The following is a 14,221-nucleotide window of genomic DNA, read 5'->3' as shown; positions in this document are numbered from 1 at the left end:
AAAAAACAAAACACAACAAAAATCCGCTCAGTCCCAGCAACAACACATAGTACACCTAATTCCAGGGCTGGGCAACTTTTTAGTACAAGGACTCATGAGATTTCATCTGTCCTGTCGCTTCCAAGTGCCTTTAGACAACCAACAGGGAACAAATAAGCCACAGTTACAGTCCAATGAACTGGTGGGCCATTGGGCTTTGGTGCCTGCCTCCATTCATGTACATTTTGAAGTAGACTCTGAAATTCCCAGGTACATAAAACAATTCTCCAGCTTTTACTCTAAGGGCAGCTCAAGGATTACATCCTCTCAGTAAATGAGACACTTGTACGTCCTGCTTGCTGTGAGCACCTGGGCAACCATGAGAAGACAATGCTTTGTTACATGCTTGAACACAACCAAGTTTGGCATACCCTAGGTTCCACAGAAAACACGGCTGCATGAAAAAAAGGCTCCATTCACCTGAGTGCTCCTGCTCCTACAACTTATGCAGATAACATTCAAAGGTGACAGGGACATACACGTTAGAAGCAACTGAACCGGGTGCTGCATTAACTTACTTGCCCCCACCACTGCCGAGTGCTGGTGTTGGCCTTGTCAGCAGATCTGAGATCTGGGAAGATAACTTGGTCTTTGCGGCTGTCTGCTGCTGGACCCTAACTTCTGCAGCATCTGCTAAATGCATCAATGTCTTTCGCTCTGGGCTTTCTTCAAAATTTTTACAGCCAATGCATTTGCATATGGAAGAACACATGATTTTTGCCTGAAAGAAGCAAACAAAACGTAAGAAACCTGTTGCAACTTTTACTCCTTTTATGACGAGCCACAACAAAAAGATCTTATTTTAATCTGTTATCAATTAGCCACTAGAAGAAACCCCCAAGTAGTAGTTTTCTCTTTAAATTCTCACCTCAAACTGAGATATCTTCCCAGAATGTATACTTGAATCAAATGCAAATCAATGGTTTCCCACTCATCCGTTTCTTCACCAACCTACTGGTTTTGGTGGAAATTAGGTGGTTGAGCTATGAGAAAGGTCAGTCTGCCACGGTTTCTACATCCACAGACTGATCACTTAGCTGATGCAACAACAACAACTTTTGCCTTTGTCTTCCACAGGCGTGTTCTATCCCAGTCCTCTGAGGGATTTGGTGCAATAGATTTCTTTAGGAAATACTGCTCTTCAGTAAAGGACAAATCCAAGCCTGAGCTTAAAGTTGCTACATGGTTTAAAATTAACCTTTACAACAGAAATGATCAATTTTGCACATACATAGCTTTCTACATGCAAACTGCTGAAGGAAGAGATAAACCGAAAAAATTACAGCAATATGAAGACTAGACAAAGCAAATCTGAGAAGTTGCAGCACTAAAGGGAAGAAGTAATACGCATCATACCTCATAACATTCGCAGTAGTTTTTGAGACATCCTGAGCGTTTACAGTTACACCCTTTGCTGTGTCTCCGATCTGATTCTCCTTCCTTTCCTTTCCCTATTTTGGGCTTGAAGGCTTCAGGGTTTCTGTCAAGGCAGGCCTGTCAATGCAGACCCAAAGGGTCAGTCACTGCATGCGGGGAGCAGAATTTAGAGGTACAATAAAAGAACTTAAGCCTTGCACATGTAGGAGGAGATCAGGGAATTATACACCCACTTCTGCCCCACACTGTAGCTTCAGAAGGCACGAGCTATACAGCTTTCATTCCAGCTGTCTTTGGAGGCAAACCAAAAGGTCAGCTGTCCCATTGCAATGCTCTGTATGAGCATACCAAAATCTGTACAAATGGGAACATGCTCTTCAACTTCAGAAGTGGGGAAGCAAGGGAAAAGAAAGAAAACAACAACTACCACCACCACCCAACCAACAAACCATAAACAAAAAAAGACCCTTCACCTTTATTGCTTTTTGCCTATCATTTTCATGGTCCAGGTTGTTATAACAATTTGTACAGTTGCAGTTATTGCAGAATTCACCATTTGCAAAACAATCGCAGTACCTGAAACAGAAGATGCAGAAGGCATTTGAAAACATGACTATTACATTGTTGTTAATACTGATGGCAGTAGCAGAAGTTCCTAGTCTGGCAATATGCACACACAACAATAAGGGTAAGGGCGGCCCTATGCTCAACTCCACGTGTACAAGTGGTGTAAGCCTCATTGCAAGGCCTAAATCCTCTAGAGCAGGCCTAGCTGCAGTCTAAAGATACAGGTGTAGCTCAGGGGTGTCTGTTTGAACTGATGTTCACATAGCTCAGAATCCCATAGCACAGCAAGAGAAACTAATGAGACTTTTTTCTAGGGCGACTCCTAGGTGGCTGACCCACATCTCAAGGGCCATCCTGCCGTAGCCACCTAGTAGTCAGTTCAAGTCAGCCTTCAGGGGCTCTCCTACAGCTGAAACAAAAGGCAAGCAATTGTAGTGCCAATCAACAGGAAAGCTAATACACCAAAGAGACTTTTTTGTTCGTTTTGCCCATAAGCTGTTTGCAGCTGTGAACAGAGGCAGAGTTCGCCAAAGCAGTGATGGAAGAATAGAAAAGGACTAACAAGTGATACACCTCATAGGCTTTGAAGCACAGGTAACTAGGGGAAAGGATCTGAATGGGGATAAAGCTGTAGCTAAAGACTTTTTAATGGGACAAGTATGTGAATAAAAAGCAGCAAAACATTGACAGGAAAGCAAATCACATTGCCATGCCTCTTATGCACCTCTGCTACCTCCTACCAAAAACCAGGATCCCACCACCCCACAGGCATGACGCATTATAGAACCACATTCATTCCCAGCTCAAACATGGCTTTGGGCCATGACAAACTCTGGCAGGTTTCAATGCTTCCAGTATCACCTCCAGCTATAGCTGGTGGAAATTGCAGACCCTCTTAGCTGCTTTTCAGATGCTGCTGGGAGTGTGTGTTCATTTTTAGGAGCCTAAACCATTTGCAAAACTAGCTTCCTGTGGCCTGCCCTGGGAACACTACAGGACCTAGATTAGGGTTGCCCTGGAGCCCATGACAACCCTCCATCTGGTCAAATTGCATTTTGGTGATTTTTAGCATCCCGAATGGTCCCAGGGACAAACTACATGAAAAGCTTTTACAATCTGTAATAGCTGTCCTTTCTGTCCTGTTTAAAATTCAGTACTGGAATGGTTCTGGTTTCCAAAACAAACAGTGCCAGTATCAACCCAGAGGATCAGTGAGCAAATAACTTGGACAAGTTCTTTAAGGAATAGGCTATATGCCTACCTTCAACATTCATTTGGGAAAAAGCAACTCCCATTTCAGACAGGAAAACGTTTTAGTAATGAAAAGGCATATTTACCACAGTGAATTAGACATTTGCTCTGCACCAATGCCTAGCCACTTAAAGATATAATTACAGTAACTCACAAGAAAAATTTGTTTCAAAACAGCATCCTGAAGGTGCAAAGCATCACCAGCATTGCCATTGTTCTCCCAGAATTTCTAGAGCATTCAGGTGTCAAAGACTAAAATAAGTGGGAAAACTCTAAGCATCTAACATATTTTGGCACTATGAAATCAGTCACATATGTTGTAAAAAGTTTAAAGAAACAGCTACGTGTCTTCCCGTTTACCATGTCTCTGGTGCAACAGACAATTTGAGGCTAGGAAGGCACAGAGCACACCTCCCCACATAGAGGTGGCATGTGTCACATGAAGAGAAACCCAAGCTGAAAAGTTTAAACACACTTAACTTGGGTTCAGATACTGTTGCATCACTTTCCCTTAGAGTAGCATACCATTGACTTCCTCTTCATTGTCTACGATTCAGGGAACCACAGATAAATTTCAGTATCTCCTCTTGATATTGTCCCAGAAATGGGTAAACCGACTTTGCCTCAAGTTAAAAAACCCCACCATTTCCTCTATTTAAAATGCTTTTATGTCAAATTGTTACAAAAACACTGAATGGAAAAGCAAAATATCTCATGAGGATGAGCAAGACTCAGACCTATCAGTGAAGAATCACTTGTTTATTCAATCATTTAAGAAAAGATGCACAGCCTAGTTTTTCTAAATTACTTGATACAGCATGGCATTACTGATGTGCTTCACCGAAGTATAGATGCCCAAAGATGATACCATGGGATGTCATCTTACTCACAACACCACCACAACTCCATCTGCTGAGCAGAATTCGTTCCACCATGCACAAGGCTATGAGGTTAGAAATTTCTATAATGTTAGGGTGTATATAGCTCATTGGAGTTGCAAAATGGCATAGGCACTGCGTCATCTCCACTGATATCAACAGCAAGCTTAAATCAGCATCTAGATATAATATTTCTGACATATGTAAAAACATTATATTGATTCTTAGCATAAATTTGTGATGTCAAAAAAAGGCTTAAAAACAAAAAATCACCAAGCAGAAAACCAAGCTGTACTTACAATTTCAAACATAGAGACTTGGTACAATTGCAAGGCTTCCTGGGGCGGTTTGCAGATTCAGAAGAAATTATTCTGTGGGGGAGAAAAAAGTGCATTTATATACACATGTTTATGAGTTTCTTCCTATTTTACTTTCAAGTAAGTGGCTCATAAACAAACTTCGAAAAAAGCATTATATTCCTCTTGCATTAGGTTTTTGGCTGACTGCATTTAAGTACCTATTATATATAGTGCCTTTCCAATATAGTAAGGCCTGGGTTATCTGCTGCAAATCTGGCTGCATGCCTAAAGTACAAATGAGGCTTAAAGCTACAGGAAGCATCATAACCAAAAACTGGAATCAGAAAACCTCTGCAGGACTCCCTACATGCAGAGGGTCTAGATCCAACCAACGTTCACACAACATGATTGTGCCTTTCCTTTTGTTCTATTTGGATTAAAAAAAAAATAAATCCCTCCGAAATAACAGGAAAGCAAGACAAAACATGGCATTCAGTTTACAGATAAATTTTATATCAGACACAGGCTTTAACTGCTCTTAAAACTCAGATTTTGTGTCACTAATCGCTTTTCATGAGATTCATTCCATCCCTATCCAGCAATTTCTGCACGTAATACCAGGGAGATTAAATCCAATCCATTTTTTTCAATAGCTGCATCTGGATTTGGGATTAGTTTGCAGCAACAAAAATCACCTCAGCATTTACAATTTCCAGCAAACAATAACACAAAAGGAGTGTGCAGAACAGCTAAGTCTGCTGGGTTGGTGAAGGGAAAAAAACCCAACCAACCAAACAAAAAACAACAAAAAAACCCCACCAAACAAAAACAAACCACACCACACAAGTTAGCTGTTATTTTCATCCTTAAATTAAAAATACAAGACTGAAAAAACCCAAAGCCTCCTATCAGGATCCATTTTGGGCTTTAGTTTAATTTTGCTATTTGGCTAGATTTCTGCATGTGCTAAATATCTTGCTCTTATATTGTCTAGCACCTCTTTCAAGCGATGTTAAAAAATAGTTGAGGCCTACAGATCCTGGTGCGCATGCAAAATGAAGAATGAGCAACAGGGAGCTTTCAGGTCATTTTCCTGCTATACAAGTTCAAAAAACAGAAAGGAAAACACAGATTTCACCAAGAGACTGGCTCAATTGTTAGACAGATCCACATTGTTTACTCAGAGATAATAATCACACCACAGTATACTTGATTTTCTTGGAAAACCCCCCAAACCGAACCCCAACACCTCAGCCCCACCCTTCCTTATAATGGAAAGATGCTCATTCAGCAGGTGGTGCATTGTGTGGTGTTGTTTTTTTTTTTAATCTCTTCGCAAAACACTCACCCATTGAATGGTAGCCGTGCTTGGGACTGGATACTAGATGTCCCTGTAAAGCCAGTGTTGCTCGCTATAGATACATAGGATGATTGCTGTAGCTAACAAAACAAAAAGGTTAATGTGTAACATAAAATAAATTAAAGTATCCACAAGGGGATTTATAGCTAGTCTTTTAATTAGCTTTCCAGATATTGTTATAAAAGTAATATGCTTGTAAGCACAGTTTTAGAAATTTGCAGAACTTGGACCAGGCAGTAACCTCCTGCCTTCAGACTCTGCAATAAAACTTTATTTTAGATGATATTTTTGTTCTCTATTACAGTGTGCACAACTATACAAATAACACAGAAACTACACACAGAAACATTCAGACCACAAACAGTTCCAGCTTCTAAAAACATGCTCATTTCCCCACTTCTTTTCCTAAGCAACCCTGCCCCCAATAGAGCAGGATTGCTTCCTGCACAAATTACTTTAGTAGCTTCCTTAATCTACAAGCCACTTATTACAGAATTAAATAAATGCAAGTAAAGCTATTTACATTCTAACTTCTCTGCAGACGTGGACTGACAGTTTGTTTTTCTCATAAAAAAACCAACCAACCAAAACCTCATAAGAACCTGCCAAACAACACTGGTTTCGGCTACCTACTTTTGGATTACCTACACACAGCCATTTTCTCCTGCTGGGACAGGTTCTGAAGACAGATTGGAACATAACGAGATACAGACCTACTGGGGCCGGCTCAAAGTGGACAGATTGTGTCTGGAACACAAACCCTCTGGGAAGAGTTCCAACAAATGGTATTATTTAGTTTAAGGTCAGATTTGTAGAAGTGGACTGGAAGGACATGGCAAGAGTCTTCAGGGACAAACTGCAGCTGTGACAAAACCAAAAGGGAACCAGAAATGAGGCTGGTGCTACTAATGCCATGAGCTGACAGGATCTTTCTTTGTACAGACTGGCTGGTTGGCCTTCAGCAGAACATTTCATTTATTCTCCTTTTCACTCTCAATGTTGGCCAGATCTTGGCAAAAAGTAAAAACCTAATCCCTAGACCTGGGTTAGGGAGCAAGAACCTTTAACAGGCAGGTAGTTATGTTCCACACCAGCCCTATTTCCTTGTTTATCTCTGAATTAATGCCATACCTGTGTGACATACTGAGCTGGAAGGACTGCATAGCCAACGTTTCCTGTGCCAGGTGCTGGTGCCAGTACAGTGCCTGGCGGGAGGTTGGTGAGGTTGGGCTGTATCTGTGGCAGTGGAGTGGCTGGCATGATAAGTCTTTGTTGGGGCTGACTTGTAGTAACTATCTGGGAAGTTGGGTTGATTGGTTTGGGAACCACCTGGCAATAAAAGAGTTCTTTATGAAATCACTGCTTTGTTGATTCAGAATGCACTTTTATTAATAGAAAAATTCATTACGGTGTTGAAAGCAGACTTTTTTTCTCCATCCAAAGTCAGTCAGGAATATGCCTTTTACATTTAGCTCACCTGTTTCACAGTCTGTGCTGGCACTATGGGAACAGACATCCGCACTGGGGTCGCGTTCACCACCACTGGCTTTGCTGGTATCAGGAAACAACATCACAGCAACACACATTATTCAAAGTCCACAGTTCAGTCTTCCAGACTTTCACATGCGCATAACACAAAGATACTTAATACTGTAACTATGCACTGAGATTAACTGGCTGAACTCATGGCACATAACACTTATGTCTAAATAACACCTTTGTAAACAGGTATTTGCACAAGGGTGTGTCCACATGTTTCACAGCAATGGTTTAAAAACCAGCTTGGGTGCTGAGCTCCTCTGGACACTGGATTTCCCTTAGCAAGAGGAGAATACAAAAATCACAGCTTGGTTTGAAATCTTTTATTCCATCACAACTCTAGAAAGCAGGGACAGAAACAAGGAGAAACATCTGGTGCTTCTAAAGCATTTTACATGCAAGGATCTTCATGTTGCTGAGTTTTGGCAGTATGTTTGTGGGCCGCCCTGGCTTCACACTTTTTATACAGCGGATGCGAGACTTGACATGAGTCAGCCACAAAGCTAGTAAACTAGGGAAAAGCAACCTAAACTGGTCCAAGGATTCAGGCCCAACTACAGAGCAGTTTGACACAGAGAAGCATTTCCACACAAAACTAGAGGTAACACTAGAATATGAAACCTTTCAAAAATCTGTGCGAGTCTGTCACAAAACCAAGTGTGTCTGGCAGTCTTAAAAGATCTGTTATGTACTCATTTTAATCCTTACAAAACAAACAAGAAAAAAAAGCCCGAAAAACTTATTTCAGACAATACATCAGTACCCATACTTACCCTGTTGAAGAGGCTGTGTATTTGTACTGGGATTTTGACTGGCCGATTGGGTTGAACTATTGGCTGTTGTGGCAGTAACAAGTCTGACATAATGAAATTTGCTTCCAGGTACCTGAATCTGCTGAACATTGGGTGCGGTTGCCAAGGGAATAATTGTCTTAAATTGAGATGCACCCACTCCGCCTACAGTAATGGTCTGTACTGCTGATTTCACAGCCTGTTAAGCCAAAACAGATAGCACAAAGTTATTTGTACAAAGGCAGAAAAAACATCGGCTTGTTTATTCCTCAATTTGTTACTGAGCAACTCCTTAATCCATATGTATCCTTGAGAAGCAAGTCAGCCCTGTTTTTGCTTTCAAAAGTAAAACAGATGTGAAGAGATTAAATGCCTCTCAACAGCTCAGAGCAAAGCAAACTCAGTTCCATTTTCAATGCTTTACACCAAACACCAGAGTAAACTAATATTTGCATGAGTGGCTCAGTCTACTTCATCAGACACAAAGTCTGCTGAGTAACACTTCAGTTGCCCACAGAGAACATCGCTTAGTTTGTATGCAAAAATTGAGCAACAAACAAACCTAGAAATATTCCTACTAATTAAAACATGGTAAGAACTCTTTGCAGAACTGTTCATACTGGGCTGAGGCACAATTTCTCTGTGTGTACAGGTCCACGCTGTTAAAACTGTTTGTGATTAATATGCAGAATTCACTGTGCAACCCCTGACGAGGAAATGGAACAGAGTTCATAAACTGATAGCTGAAGACATGAGAAAGAAAGGAGAAGCTGAGAAATGAAAGAAGCAAGAACAATGAAGAGTAACAAAACAAATGTAATAAGAAAAAAAGCAAAAAGGAGAAAGAAGGAGAATTCGTCAGATCTGTACTGCCTCACAGCTAGGGTAATGATAAACCCGGAATTTGCAAGACTTCATCTTTTCAATTTCTCTTGAACTACAAAATGATAACGAGTAAATGTTTATTTTATTTACACACGTAAGTATATTTGTTTGATAATGGCCCCCTTTTCCAGCCTTGCTCATAACCTCAAATCTTGGTTTATTCCTTATCTTTCTCCTTCCATCTAACTTTATTTGGAGCTCAGCTTTTTATTCTCAGTATCTTGATATTAAAGATATAATTGTCATTAAGTTTTAGTATTAAATTTGGTTGATAGTATGATGTGACTATTTATTAGAACATTTTCCCAGCTCTCCAGCTTTCAGCAGCTACAGGACTGCAATCTCAATTTGCATGTATTTTACTGGAAATATAAACCCAGTCTTTTCAAGAAGGTGGTTTTTTTGTTGTTGTTAGGGTTTTTTGTTTGTTTGGTGGTGGTTTGGGTTTTTTTGTTTTGTTTTGGTTTTTGTTTTGGTTTGGTTTTTTAGTATACTGAAACCTCAACAACTCAGAGCAATTCAAAATAAGCACTATCTGCAAGCACAGTCACAGCATAAGTATTATCACAGGGAGATCAACATGGACAAAGTTCCTTCTAGCACACAAATTAGTGGCTGCCATCTAAGGACAACTGGGAAAATTGTAAAATTCAAGTCACAGTTCTTCAAAGGGCATGGTCTTGAGGCCAGTGAAGAGACAGGTAAAACCCTGTGGTTTCAGATAGCTTTGGATCAGAACTGAATACATATAACACACAGGTATCTCTGTTTTGTCACTTATGGTGCTTCCAGTAGACTTAACCTTTTAATGACTGTTTTAAAAAGACAACTTTGCCAGTTTCACTCTGAAGAAAAAAAAAACCCACCTCAAATCATGCTAGCGTCCATGTGTTTGTATCATCATTCCAATTATCACCTGTATCATTAAGATAAGACTGGCAAAATCTGTCCGAGTCTCTGGTCTTGTGCTGTACGTGCAACTGTGTCCACTCCCTGCTATATCCACTCAGGTTACTTACACTCATACACAACCCCTTCGTGCTTACCAAAAACAGGAATACGGATTTTAAGACAGAAAAAGATTCACCTAATTACAAAAGAGGAATAAAACAAGAACTGCAGAGGTGTTTTGTGTTGTCATTCATTAATGCAAATCAATTTATCAAAGCTATTATGGAAAACCCTGATGTTTTTCTAGAACTGAGACAAAAGAAATCAGTAATTTCTAATTCTGTAGGTCTCAGACCACAGTGTCTTGCTTATGCAGATCTTTACCAGAAGAATACAAACTCCATTGTTGCAAACCTCAAATACCTGGAAAGCAGCCCTACTCAGCAGCACAGAAACACCAGTAGAAGAGACAGAACCACCCAAGGAACTGTTCATCATATCACAGGAAGCCTTTCAGATGACTTGGGAGAGTCAACATATAGAGATAAGAACTATGGGGCTTTCCAGGTTGGAAAGCTGCTTTCTAACCACACGCCCTTGTACTCGCTTGCAATGGTTTGTACCCCTCAACTGCAGAACCACATGCTCCTCAGGGCAATGCTTTTGCCAATTAAGCAAACACTATTACAAGAACACATTGGGACTGACCACTGCCAACATGCAGTTCAGCACTCCAGTTTCCTTCAAGTGATTAGACAAGATGGAGACATGCTAGAAGACAAAGGAAAGTCAGGCTGTACCTGGGCGGTTGTGTGGTTGACTACGGGCTTCCCAGGGGAGGAGGGTGCTGACTGCTGCACTGTGAGGATCTGCTGTCCTAACGCTACATTCAGTGGGACGCCCACCGTCTTCTGGGGGGAGTTAGGAGGCTGCGAAGCCACTGACACCACTGTTAGCTGCTTGGCAAAACAAAGAAGCAGTTTAAATCTCTGCACAGCATAGAAGACCCTGTACATACACATGCCCTTCCTCATTGAAGTACAGTTCTCCATAGGTAGAGTTCTTCTTGTGAACAAGGGTGCCGTATTTAATCACAAGTCACGTGGGTCTGACCATGCAACAGCAGCACATAGACAAGTTTTTTAACAAGAATCTTCACGGCATTGCTGGTTTCCAGCACTGAAAGACCCCTGCAGAAAGCTAGCACTACTTCTGGGTTTTGTTTCTTTTTTTTTTTTTTTTTTCCTTTCTTTGTTGTTGTTGGTCAAGATGGATTTTCTGAACAGCAGCTTTATAACTGGCACCATGACTATTTCATCATAAACACAAGGTTTTAAAGGAGGGCTGTGGAAAGGAAAAAAGTATCTCATTTTATGCTATTGATTCAGCCAAAGTATAAGAACATCAGTATTTTCAATCTGTTTTCCAGATTCCTGTAGGTATACAGTTTTCTGACTGCATTTCTGCAAAGTGCACTGTTTGAATACTCTATTCTATATATCCACACCCCTTCCAAGGTTGTTCTTTACTTTTCTAAATTTCCTTCTTTAAGAAAACTACCAATTTTTAAAATAATTTGCTTTAAAAAGATACTTGTAATTGCTTGTCTACAGTTATTTCAAGATGTAACTCTAAGGAGTCTTTTCACCCCCACTCCTTGTTAATTTTTATTCTAGATTTTTTTTTTTAAACTTCTTCCCCATGTTGCTTCCCTCACTAATAATTCTCAAACAAGTCTTTCACTTCATTTGTATAATATTACATAGCTAAAGCACAGCCATACTAAGAAAGTCTTTAGTCTTATGTCAGTTTTTATATAATATTTATTTTGCGTGCATTATGCATCTTGGTTCCACCCGCAGACTCATTATTTCTCCAACAATATTCCTCTTCTCAAGAGGATTTTATCAAATCTAAAATAAAAGCATCACTATGACACTCATCCATAATGCAGCTTATGATGGATGAGTTACCTTTTCTATTTATTGCCCACCTGTTCCAGTCTCCAGCTCTGTACTTGTCAAGGACCACTGCAAGTCTCATTTACTTCAGGCGTGATTAGAGAAGTCTAAATTATACAAGCACTAGCAGACAATGGTTAATAAGTGCTAACCTATTAACATCACTGAGGTCTCAAACAGTTTGTTGATTTTGTAAAAAGGCATAAAAAAACCACTGTTTGAGTGCTTGGCTAAGAGAAAACAGCTGTCGTCAGTATGGATGCTTGGGGAATGGCAAGAACTGGCAGCAATAGGAAATTAATGCAGTAATGCTTATTTATTTATAACAACAGTAAAGGAGCCAATTGCAAAGAAGTCAAGCTTAGGCCATTACCACAGAGCATCATGATGCACAATGGAGACTCTAGAGCAGTGGGATCATAAAGAGCTTGTAGCAAAGACAGAGAGCTCCATTCAGACCACTGTGCATGAGGGATAGATGGCTGCAGCCAGAACCAGGTACTTACCTTATTAGGGGATTTGAGTGGTGAGATAGCTATTTTATTCGGTGTCTGTTGTGTTGTGGTACTCAAAGATGATCCAATTACTCCACTGTCAGAAATAGTTATTGTCTTTGGTGGTGTTCCTGGAGTGGACTGCGAAAGAACTCTACCTATAAACAATGAAGATATCATCAGCTCAAGTTATCCCTGTTCACATTAACTTTTAAAGCAAACTTTTCTCTGCGTATCACACAATCGATCCATGCTTCTGATTGTATTACCTAGTAGGAAGGACATCAGCATTCTTTTAGATTAAGCAAAGGAGAAAATAATCATCACTATTGCAAATAAAAAGATGTTCACTTGGGCTTAAAAAACCTGAAATGTACATTAAGTTTTCTGTGACATTCAGCTGCAAAATTCTTTAAAGACAGTGTAGCATCCTGAGGCACGCAGACCTTCAAAACACCTGCATGGTGCATGAACCTCCAGCCTAGGAACTCCCTGGGCTGCTGCCAAGGCCCAGAGAAACTGGGCATCTGCGAGGGGCTGCTTCCTGTTAAAACCCCAGCCGGTAGAAACAAGCTGCCTTACAGTGATCAAAAGATGCTTCGTCTCTCTACACTCAACTCTTTATTCTTCTCTTTGTGCTTATGTTTTTTTTCACTGCCCAACAGAATATATGACACTCCTGTGAAAATAAGGGTGCTGGTGTAACTCTACAAACTCTCTGCTTCTACAATGGCAAAAAAGGTTAAACATCAAAACAAGCAACTCCAAATCATTAAACCAGTCTCAGGAATATTGCAAAACTTCCAGAGTGGAAAACGTTTTTTTTTTTTTCCTTTTTTCTTCATATGTAAGTTTCTTTCCAAAGAGTGCTTGAGCACTGAGCTTTCCTCTGCTGTGCTTTGGCTCAAACTCATGTCTGTGATAGCTTCTCTGTCACTCATTCTCTTGTACTTAATTTATCAAAATAAGAAATGAACAGCAGCATAACTCTTCCATCCCAAACCAGCGAGTGATAGGACAACAAAATTAACTGGAACCAACAGGAAAAAGCATCATCCTTATGGAAAGGTGCCTTCTTCCACGGTCTATGTGCTATAAAATAATCTTCACTTCTGTGCAGCCCAAGTAGCAGGGTACATAGTTGCCAGAAGCTGCTAAGGCCACATGCAATCTGAAAAATGTCAGAATCTGTAGGAGTTTTACCGTCTACAGTATTCAGCACTTCAAGTTCATTTTTTCCTGGTGACAGCTTTCCCTTTCTCACTACATCACCCTCTGCGTCCCTTGTCATCAGCTTCCTAAACAGAAACTGGCTGCTTACATTGACAAGTCTCTCAAATTTACAACTTCCACCTCAGTCTGCAGAAATTCCCAAGCAATTGAAAACAAAAACACACATACAAAATCAAAACACAACATGCAAGTGTTGCACCTTCCCTAAGTGATGCCAGGTCTCAAAGATGACAAGCTGTGCTGGCTATTTGGGGTGGTGAGAGGAAAGGCAGGTATTTAAAAAGATTTCCCTCTTAATTAGAGAACCATCTTCACTTCCCACTTCATCTTATCTCACAGGTTCAGGAACAGGTACTCTTGATTTTCCAACATACCAATTTAAAAGCTGGAAGTTCATTTGTTTTGTAAAAGATCTGCTTGTCAATATCATGTAGGTATGTTGCGATTTGGACATTTCCCTTCATTCCACAAGTGGCAAACTTCAAAATATGCTCTTGTTAATATTATTTTTGTTGTGGTTCCTTGCTGTTTACCAATTTTCGCCTATTGCCAGATGAAAACATACTGCAGCTCCAAGTGGCTCATTTCAGGGTTTTTAATGTTCTGGGTTTGTTTTAGTGTTTGTTTTAATAAACATACAAACAGCTTAATTCAAT

At 40.3% G+C, this 14,221-nt stretch overlaps 1 protein-coding gene across 3 annotated transcripts in view; it reads right to left on the bottom strand.

The window, feature by feature from the left end:
* The window catches only part of LIN54 (lin-54 DREAM MuvB core complex component), a 40,371-nt gene that overhangs the window by 2,780 nt on the left and 23,370 nt on the right, over positions 1-14,221 (bottom strand). For 2 of the 3 annotated variants that reach the window (XM_065633507.1, XM_065633508.1), the window contains exons 4-13: positions 12,345-12,490; positions 10,678-10,833; positions 8,084-8,300; positions 7,249-7,322; positions 6,903-7,100; positions 5,760-5,851; positions 4,412-4,483; positions 1,890-1,992; positions 1,396-1,533; positions 558-760 (exon numbers count right to left, since the gene is read on the bottom strand). In XM_065633507.1, the coding sequence (XP_065489579.1) occupies positions 558-760; positions 1,396-1,533; positions 1,890-1,992; positions 4,412-4,483; positions 5,760-5,851; positions 6,903-7,100; positions 7,249-7,322; positions 8,084-8,300; positions 10,678-10,833; positions 12,345-12,490 (1,399 nt within the window). The remainder of the gene's footprint in view (positions 1-557; positions 761-1,395; positions 1,534-1,889; positions 1,993-4,411; positions 4,484-5,759; positions 5,852-6,902; positions 7,101-7,248; positions 7,323-8,083; positions 8,301-10,677; positions 10,834-12,344; positions 12,491-14,221) is intronic. The other variant, XM_065633509.1, reaches the window with a different exon arrangement.

This window comes from Caloenas nicobarica, chromosome 4 (genome assembly GCF_036013445.1).
Source record: "Caloenas nicobarica isolate bCalNic1 chromosome 4, bCalNic1.hap1, whole genome shotgun sequence".
Taxonomy (NCBI): domain Eukaryota; kingdom Metazoa; phylum Chordata; class Aves; order Columbiformes; family Columbidae; genus Caloenas; species Caloenas nicobarica.
This window is presented reverse-complemented; position numbering and strand designations above follow the sequence as displayed.